The following is a 10,023-nucleotide window of genomic DNA, read 5'->3' on the forward strand; positions in this document are numbered from 1 at the left end:
TTTTTTTTTAGAAGTAACTAAAATACTTTCAATAGTTTTAGTGTTTGTTTTTTGCTAAGTTTTATGGTTTTAACTATAATAACTCTGGTGTAAAGAGATGATTTCCTGTAAAGTTGCGGACGATAGTTGGCGTGGATCAATTTCAGTCAGTTTCATGTGGTTAGAAATTTTTACAAGAGGCAGTTCTGGGCTGATAGTGTGTTTTTCGGTACATAGCATCACTTTCACATCATTACTTGTGAATATTCATTACCATTGTCACAAAAGCAGTGCAGTTTACACAAATGCAAACCACTCGGATATTGACCAGAAACACTGCCAAATCTCTTCTGGACGGAATACAATTAGGCAAAATTTGACATTTATCACAACCTCTCAAAATAAGAGAGTCGAGCGTGGGAGGATTATAATATTCAGAGCTTTCTAATGAATATTCATGTGCTCTGCTGTGCATACCTGTGAATATTCAAGGTTCATTCATTAAGTGATTGATTCAAGAAAGCTGTGAAAATCATCTGTAATTAGCTCATTTTATGCTGTCTTTGTTTAAAAAATTAAAATGAATTCGATGTGTGTGTTCAATCTAGGTCTGGCGGTGGCACTTCAGTTGCTACACGGCGACATTGAACAGCTGCGAAGAGAATATATGGTGCTTTTTACCAGAGGAGTGTCCATCACCAAAAAACTGGGCTTCTCTGATGTCATCATGCCAGGTGAAAATCATTTTTGCTTCAAGATCTACATATTTTTTGCTCATATACACAACCAATCAATAGTTTGGGGTCAGGAAGTTTTTGAATGTTTTTGAAAGTAGTCTCCTTTATGCTCACCAAGGCTTCATTTAATTGATTAAAAATATGGTAAAAACAGTAATATTGTGAAGTATTATTACAATTTTAAAGATTTGTTTTCTGTTTGAATGGTTGCTGCTCAAGAAACATTTACTATTATTAATGTTGAAAACAGTTGTGCTGCTTCATGTTTGTGGACACCATGATACATTTTTAGGATTATTTGATGAATATAAAGCTTAAAAGAAAAATATTTATTTGAAATATAAATATTTTGTAATATTATAAAAGTCACTTTTGATCAATTCATTGCATCCTTGATGAATAGAAGTATTGTTATTATTATTATTATTATTATTATTATTTTTTTTTTTAAGAAAATCTTACTGACTTTTGAATGGTGGTGTAACTAAGAAAGAACATGACATATTAAGGTGAGATTACATTCTCTGTAATATGACTTATGTATACATTTGGCTATCAGCATAAATTCTGGTCCACTAAATAAATTAGTAAATGAGTAGCGTTTTGGCAAGCTATCAATGTTAAAACAGTGCACAAAATGCATGAAAAAACTGAATTTGTATCTTCACCATTCAAAATTACTTATAATAATAACAAATCACCTCCTCCATAAATCTCTAATTGAAGCTTTTGATGCTATATACTTTAGCCTAGCTCTACCTTGACAAACATGACTTTTCCAATCAGACTGATCAAATCCAGCGTGCCTTGACTCCCAGAAATTCCACAAAGCCAACCAATCAGATTCTAACTGGCAAGTTTTAGAAGCTCTTGCCATTTTTCGTGTGTGTGGCATTCTTCAGTCAGTCTGTGTACGTCTGAGACTGTTTTCTCCCTCCGTCTTTCCGTTACAGGCCCAGATGTTTTGGTTGCACAAGCAGTCTGTCTGCTGCCTCCTGGATGAATGTGCCGTCGCTGGCAGTAACCGTGCCTTATGGCTGGCCGATTTATTATTGGTCTTTTGCTGTAGTCTGATCTTCTCTCTATTGTCATTGTGTGTTCACATATAGTTTCCATCTTCCAGGAAACTCACATTGATTTTATTTCCTGATTGTTGCTACAGCAACCGTTATATGGCTGTTAGTTGGCATGACTACTGGTTTGAATTTGGGTCTTGAAATAGGACTGCACACACTTAAATGCATTACACACACATACAGGAACCCACACTTCCTCTGCTCGTTGTCACAAGTTCTTTGTCCCCTTCGTTTACAGCCGCGGCAATGCTTTAAAAACGTGACCTGTAGCTCACAGTGCATTTTAAAACCATGCTGCATGGGACAAAGCATGCAATAATGCATGCATCTACATATGTCTTTAGTCTTAGGAAATGTACTTGTTTCCTCGACATGAGCGAATGAGAACTGGTACATCATATAAATGTGGTTTGCACTGAACCATTGCCTATTTTTGGCCGTAACATTTGCACCAATGTGAAAATGTGCATGTAGAGCTGTTGAGGTGAGGGTGTCGAAGCACGGATGGACCATGAAAAATTGCAAGGTGTGAGCACGTAGATACACTTCCTGTGTGATCGAGAATGTGTTCATTTGTTAGCAGTCTTATCCGTGAGTCACAGGATGCACCTGCTGAGGTCATTTGGGAGGGATGAACTTTTCATATAAGTCTGTTTGTGCTCCTCTGTCATAATAGTGATAAAACTTTCCATGTTTTATCATTCGCTCATGGCGCTACACCTGAAGTGTAAAGTATTAAACCTGCAACATTTTCAAATCATGCAGCTTGTCGAGGAGAGATGTGCTTTTGCGTTTCTGTTCAATTGATGTGAAGTGCCTTTTCATTCCAGAATCAATTCGAGTTCTAGAAACATGAGAAAAATATTGAGTCTTATTGGTCTGTTGGTTTTTCTGCTGAGCAAACAGCATAAAAATCAATGTACATGGTAAAAAGTCATTCGATTTTTTTCACTGTCTGTGTGAAGGCATCCATTTGGACTCGTGGTTTCATTTTAACATTGAAAATCCATGTTGAAAATGCACTCTTGTTGCAAATCTTGCTAAGAGTTCCGAATTGCAAACAGTTGTAGTTTCGATCCCATTTGAAGGTGATTTAAGACCCTCAAAGTCACTGATCAAAGCATTTAACTAGAGACTAAACTTAGACTAGTTAACTAAATAGGTAATATGTAGGGCAAAATGTGTGTTTTGACCTTCCTTTTTCTTCAAACAAAGCTGTGTCATAAAGAAGTATATATTTATATAATTCATTGTGTTACTGATAAGCTGATCTCTGGTGTCCTAATTTGTTGCATTAAATGTTGATTTAAAAACATTTTTCCCACAAATGTTGTTCTCTTGAAGGTGAGATGAGAAATGATCTGTACATAACGCTGGAGAAGGGCGAGTTCGAGAAGGGAGGGAAGAGCGTGGCGAGGAACGTTGAAGTCACCGTCTACGCGCTGGACGCCGATGGACAGATCCTCAAGGTTTTTAGGCTCATAAATGTGTCCTGTTTCCCTTGCTTTCTTATGAGTACACACAATCTGGGATACCAAAACCAAAAAACACATTGCTAAGGTAATATGAAATAATATTAAAGATAACTTCCTCAGTGTTAAGCTCATCTAAATCTGGCATATATTGTTTTCACACTCACGGCTGACAAACAGCCATCGAGGTGGAGCGGTGAGAGGTTTGTGGTTTTCCGTATCCTCTCACACTCAGTCTCTGCTGACTGTCTCTCTGCAGGGGTTTGTGGCCGTGGGCTCAGGCGAGCCGGGCGGAGACGAGTATCACGCCTTTGTGCTTTACCACAACAACAGCCCGCGGTGGGCGGAGCTAATCAAGCTGCCCATCCCAGTCGACATGTTCCGGGGCTCTCATGTCCGCTTCGAGTTCCGCCACTGTTCCAGTAAGTCCGACATGACTGCTGAGAAAACCATTGTTGTTTTTGTTCCTCGCTTTAAGATGCATTTCATATTCCCATAAGACTGAGGCAAGACAGTATTTCCCTCACTTTGTTGATGCAGAGTGAGGAGTTTGAGAGAAGTTAAATTGGCTGAATTTCAAATGAGTGTTGTGTGAAGGCATCCATTTGGACTCGTGGTTTCATTTTAACATTGAAAATCCATGTTGAAAATGCACTCTTGTTGCAAATCTTGCTAAGAGTTCCGAATTGCAAACAGTTGTAGTTTCGATCCCATTTGAAGGTGATTTAAGACCCTCAAAGTCACTGATCAAAGCATTTAACTAGAGACTAAACTTAGACTAGTTAACTAAATAGGTAATATGTAGGGCAAAATGTGTGTTTTGACCTTCCTTTTTCTTCAAACAAAGCTGTGTCATTTTTTATTATTACATTGTCAAAAAGTTGTTTTAAATAAATATTTTTTCCCACTTTTTATTTAAAATTGTTTATATATATATATATATATATATATAAAGAGCGTGGCGAGGAACGTTGAAGTCACCGTCTACGCGCTGGACGCCGATGGACAGATCCTCAAGGTTTTTAGGCTCATAAATGTGTCCTGTTTCCCTTGCTTTCTTATGAGTACACACAATCTGGGATACCAAAACCAAAAAACACATTGCTAAGGTAATATGAAATAATATTAAAGATAACTTCCTCAGTGTTAAGCTCATCTAAATCTGGCATATATTGTTTTCACACTCACGGCTGACAAACAGCCATCGAGGTGGAGCGGTGAGAGGTTTGTGGTTTTCCGTATCCTCTCACACTCAGTCTCTGCTGACTGTCTCTCTGCAGGGGTTTGTGGCCGTGGGCTCAGGCGAGCCGGGCGGAGACGAGTATCACGCCTTTGTGCTTTACCACAACAACAGCCCGCGGTGGGCGGAGCTAATCAAGCTGCCCATCCCAGTCGACATGTTCCGGGGCTCTCATGTCCGCTTCGAGTTCCGCCACTGTTCCAGTAAGTCCGACATGACTGCTGAGAAAACCATTGTTGTTTTTGTTCCTCGCTTTAAGATGCATTTCATATTCCCATAAGACTGAGGCAAGACAGTATTTCCCTCACTTTGTTGATGCAGAGTGAGGAGTTTGAGAGAAGTTAAATTGGCTGAATTTCAAATGAGTGTTGAAAGTGCAGGAGATGTAGCAGTGAACCGTATGAGTCAGAGCATCACTAATGGGCACTTAATATGGGCAAGTAATATAATCCAGAAGTGGAGATCGCCAAGGGAGTCTTTTTTATGCAAATACTTTCAAGTTAAGTGAAAGTGACGTGACATGTGGCCAAGTATGGTGACCCATACTTGGAATTAGTGCTCTGCAACCTAAGCGTTCTGTATTTGTCAGATGTATAGACTTCCTGTACACCAAAACACCTCAAATCATCTGAAGGCCATCATTCACTGATCTATTGAGCATCCTTGCTGGAAGACCAGTATGAATTTTTGTGCTGGTCCAGATCGGTTTATGCTAGTTTTGGTCTGGTGTAGGGTTGAGAATCAAGGTTTTTAATCAAGGTTTTTATTCAGAATAATGATGCTGGAGCCAAATGATTGGTTGATGCGGCTTTGGTTTATTTTTAAATGAAATGACACAATCAAGTCACTGGCCACGTCATTTCGTTTGGCTTATATTTTTCTTATATTATTCAATAGTTGACTTTTGAATGTGTGAGACATTGTTCCTTGTGGTTTTCCTGTCTAAAGACACTAATGCATCTGCACATGGCATGGCTCACAGAGAAAAATAAATCCAAAAGTTTGTTTTTAAGTAAGATAACAAAGACAGTGATGTTATGAGTAAATGTAAAAAGTTAATAAACTAGCCTATTATTAAAAAAAAAATGTAAATGTGTAAAATTCATGAATAAATAATAAAATAGTATAAAATAATTATTTTAATAATTACAAAATAATAATGTTAAATATTATTTAATATATATTAATTAATATTAATATAACATTTATCTTCATTATATGTATATAATTTGATTTAATCTTATTTCATATAATTGTAGTCAGTTCTTGCAAAAATCTTGAGTAAAATATATTAATATACTAATATATAAAAAAATTATATATATAAACAATATTTGCCAAATAATTGTCCATTATCCATTCTTTCTTCCTCAGAATTACGAAATGACTGGTTAATGTAATTATTAATGAATATGAATTGTTAATTTAATCATTATATATTGATGACTGGTCTAAGGGCATATTGCTCCTTAACACCAGCATACAAAACTATTTTTCCTGATTTTTTCAAAAAGAGTCACAGACATGTACTGGCCTAAAGCTTCAGATTAACTGTCAGTGTTTAGTTCCAGCGTAAAAGCTGTATTTTATTGTTAAGGACTTTAAGTGGCTTGTAATATACTGTGTTTGTGTTCTCCAGCAAAAGACAAGGGGGAAAAGAAGCTGTTTGGCTTCTCATTCGTTCCTCTAATGCAGGAAGACGGGCGGACTCTGCCCGACGGCACCCACGAGCTCATCGTTCATAAGGTACAGCTGTCAAAATGTCTCGTTGGCTTTTCTGCAACAAATGCAATTTAATAGCAACTGTATGTCAAATGACAAATTGTCCCGGCTGACACCTTCTTCATTCTGCATTGCCTCGAAAAGCCCTAAATTCAAAAAGTGGCTTCTTATTAAAAAGTGTAAGAGTTAAATAACCATGTCGGAAAACACGGCACACCCAGTTTAAAAGCATGCTTCGGGCACAGCTCTGGTAATTGCAGACTGTGAAAGTGTTTGTGGACACAAACACATATGCACAGACACAAAGACCTGCTGTTATTTGTGTCATGTTGTACTGTCACCACTCACACTCCATTAGTAGTAGTTCTAAACACCAGTTTATGAAAGAATCTTTTGCTGAACAAATAAAAGACTATAATAATGTTCTGATGATTTCCGAATGTCCCATTTTTGCAGCTTAGTAATGCCCATGTAGCCTTTTATAATACTTTCTGTAATACTGCACTGTGCTGTGTCACTAGTCATGTACGAAAGCAGTTTGTGCTGACCTCTTACAGTACGTGTAGCAGTTTGAGCAAGATAGATGATAAAAAAGAAATAAGTCAGCTGTTTGCGTTTCTGCTAGAGGCAACAGAACTGCTGACTGAATGTGGAGCGATTGCATGATGCTAATTAAAGCAGTAGTTCAGCCAAAAATAGATCTAATATGTCATCATTGTACTTACCTTTGTTACAATCCCATATGACTGTGCCTTCTGTGGAACACAAAAGAAGATGTTTTGCTAAATTTAAAAGCTTCCCCTGGAATAAATAAATAAATACATTTTACATGTATGGTAACACATTATTATAGGGACCAATTCTCACTATTAACTAGTTGCTTATTAGCATGCCTATTATTAACATATTGGCTGTTCATTAGTTCTATAAAGCACATAATCTGCATGACCATATTCTATATCCCTAAACCTACCCAATACCTAAACTTAACAAAACTACCATACTAACTATTGATACGCATCAAATTGGGAGTTTGAGGCAAAAGTTGTAGTTAATGGTTTGTTTTATATATATATATAAATGTGCATAGGTAATAAACCATTATGTAAAAAAAAAAAAAACATAAGTACAATTGTAAAATTCATAAATTCATTAAAATAATTGTATAACTAAATGTTAAACAATAATATTTTAAATAAGTTATCAGAAATGTATATGGAGAATAATTCTTATTTTACTGTTTAGCTGTGGTAAATTCTTGTGAAATATTAAAATGAGTAAATAATATAATCTAAAAATAAATAAATAATCTAAAAATAAACAATTAAATAATTTTATATAAAAACATGAATATTTGTTTTTTTGTTTATATTTATAATTAAAGTGTATATACACATTTATGAGTTGGGGTAACCCCAACCATATGTTACATACTGTACATATATAAATATATAGATCTATCTGCTTATAGATGTATAAATGTGTAGGTTTATAATTTGTTTATAAATCCCATATTCATACATATGAATTCATACATATATATTTGTTTGTTTGTTTGTGTGGTGTGTTTATTATTAAAAATATGTTGCCTATATTAAAAAATTGGATGAAATGGTTGACAGGATCTTTTTCATGCATGTTTTCCAGTGTGAAGAGAACGCTAACCTGCAAGACTGTGCTCGCTACCTCAAACTGCCCTTCTCGAAATCAGATCTGCCCGGCAACAACCAAACTATGAAAGGCACTAAGGAATCCCTATGGATCACATCATTCCTCTGTTCTACCAAACTCACTCAGAACGGTAATGTGTGTCTCTTTGTACAGGATATGATAGGACAAAACGTCCCTAGTTTGAAGTTTTCTCGGATATGCAGCATGTAGCAGCACCCAGCATGAATCATCACTGAACATGGGAACATTTGGGTAGCTGGCATGAAGTATCAAGCAGCATTTTGCATATTTTACACTGATTGCTTATTGGCTGTTTCCTGCAGGTGACATGCTGGACTTACTGAAGTGGAGAGCCCATCCGGAGAGAATCAGTGACAGCCTGTCTAAACTCAAAGAGATCGATGGCTCAGAAATAGTTAAGGTCAGCTGCCCTTCACAGACTTGCTGTTGGTTAATGAACCTGTCAATCACAGTAATCTTTCCCTAATTGGCGCATGTTTACTAATAAAGTCAAATATCTTGAATCAGTTTTTACAGGATACACTGGACACGCTTTTCGGCATTTTGGACGAGAGCTCTCAGAGATATGCACTCAAGGTGTTTGATTGTCTGGTAGGTACAGACCCTAATTTTTTTGCACAATAGAGGCCAATGAAATTGCATGTTGCTTATTGTGCATGTGCATTTTTCATCATTCAGGTGCACATTATAAACTTGCTCCAGGACAGCAAGTTTCAACATTTTAAACCAGTCATGGACACCTACATTGAAAGCCACTTTGCAGGAGCCCTGTCATACAGGTACGTTCAAAATCAGAAGCGTTTAACTGTCAGGACGACTGGAAACTATCCATTGAATTGAAATGGAAATGTAGAGATGTTTCAAGCATCCTTTTGAGTTATCTGCTTGTGAAGTGTGCTTGTGTTGTCTTTCTTTGATGTTTTGTTATATAATGCATGATATTTGATGCATTGAATGTGGCTTAAGTGCCCAAATACTTTGTAGAGTCAGGCTCACTGTATAGTTTGTTTTTGTCCGGGACTTTTGTTCACAGCTCTCTTGAAGCCTGACTCTCAGCTAGTATAGCACTGATTCTTCACTCAAATACAGTAGCACTTCATTTTGGATGTTCATTCATCTGGGTCAGAGATCAACCCACATTACAGCCTACGCAGTTTTCGAATGTGCGTTACGCAACCAATTCACTTAAAAACTGGACAGAATCAAACCGACAGCCATAAGATCACTTAAAATGAGAAAGACTGTACAGTTTATTTGCAAAACGTTAATTTTGTCATATTGTTCAAATAGCATCAAATCTAATAGAAATGGATTAAAAGCCACTACAGTCCAATTTCATGGGGTGTTTAGACACATCTTTTATTTCTAGTTATTCTTGCTCACTGGTGCAAATATATTCATTTAAAGTCTCTTCCGTACTGTCTTTCAGTTCTCCTTTTGTTGTGATTTTTAGTCTCTTAAAAACCATGTAACCGCATGCATGCAGAGCATTATTTAGAAGCTCAGCTCAAGAACTTTCCTCTCATACTTCACTCACTTCGGTGCAATGGACGTCACTTTCCTTCAACTTCTCATTGCAATGCTAGGAAATCGCAGTGAAAAGCGCCAGGGATCTCACCACATGATGCTATTGCAATACTTCTTTTTATGTGCTGCAATACATGAGCTTTTGCTATACACTGTGATTAAAAAGTCTCTCTTATTTTCCTGCAGTTTCACGGCATCACCTTCAGTTGCATTTTAGACCTATTTTTTTTCTATTGATTATTTGAAATTCAAAATAAAGACGTGCTCAATTAGAATGCTAATGTTTTGGGAAAAAGACACAAAAAACATGATTAATGCTTACAGGACCCATGGCTTAGTGGTTACATTAAACTTTGGTGCTCCTACAGACAATGCAAGTTCGAATCTGGATTGCAGCATTTGCTCATTGCACCCTATCGGTTTTCTATAATTTTCTGCCTCCACTTTCTCTGTCATATCCGTAAAAATATCCAGTTATTCAATTATAGACCCAATACTACATGAGTAATACTAGTAATACACTACAAATATATATTGTTAAATTACCAGATGCAATAAATGAAATTCAGAAAAAAATT

General features: G+C 36.5%; 1 protein-coding gene across 1 annotated transcript in view; it reads left to right on the forward strand.

Moving 5' to 3' along the window:
• The window catches only part of LOC107710082 (dedicator of cytokinesis protein 4-like), a 115,482-nt gene that overhangs the window by 57,344 nt on the left and 48,115 nt on the right, over positions 1-10,023 (forward strand). The window contains exons 12-19 of the mRNA XM_016514788.1: positions 588-713; positions 3,137-3,261; positions 3,524-3,686; positions 6,144-6,250; positions 7,874-8,027; positions 8,221-8,318; positions 8,426-8,509; positions 8,597-8,697. Of these exons, the coding sequence (XP_016370274.1) occupies positions 588-713; positions 3,137-3,261; positions 3,524-3,686; positions 6,144-6,250; positions 7,874-8,027; positions 8,221-8,318; positions 8,426-8,509; positions 8,597-8,697 (958 nt within the window). The remainder of the gene's footprint in view (positions 1-587; positions 714-3,136; positions 3,262-3,523; positions 3,687-6,143; positions 6,251-7,873; positions 8,028-8,220; positions 8,319-8,425; positions 8,510-8,596; positions 8,698-10,023) is intronic.

Source organism: Sinocyclocheilus rhinocerous, unplaced genomic scaffold (assembly GCF_001515625.1).
Source record: "Sinocyclocheilus rhinocerous isolate Xijiao unplaced genomic scaffold, SAMN03320098_v1.1 scaffold1708, whole genome shotgun sequence".
Classification (NCBI taxonomy): domain Eukaryota; kingdom Metazoa; phylum Chordata; class Actinopteri; order Cypriniformes; family Cyprinidae; genus Sinocyclocheilus; species Sinocyclocheilus rhinocerous.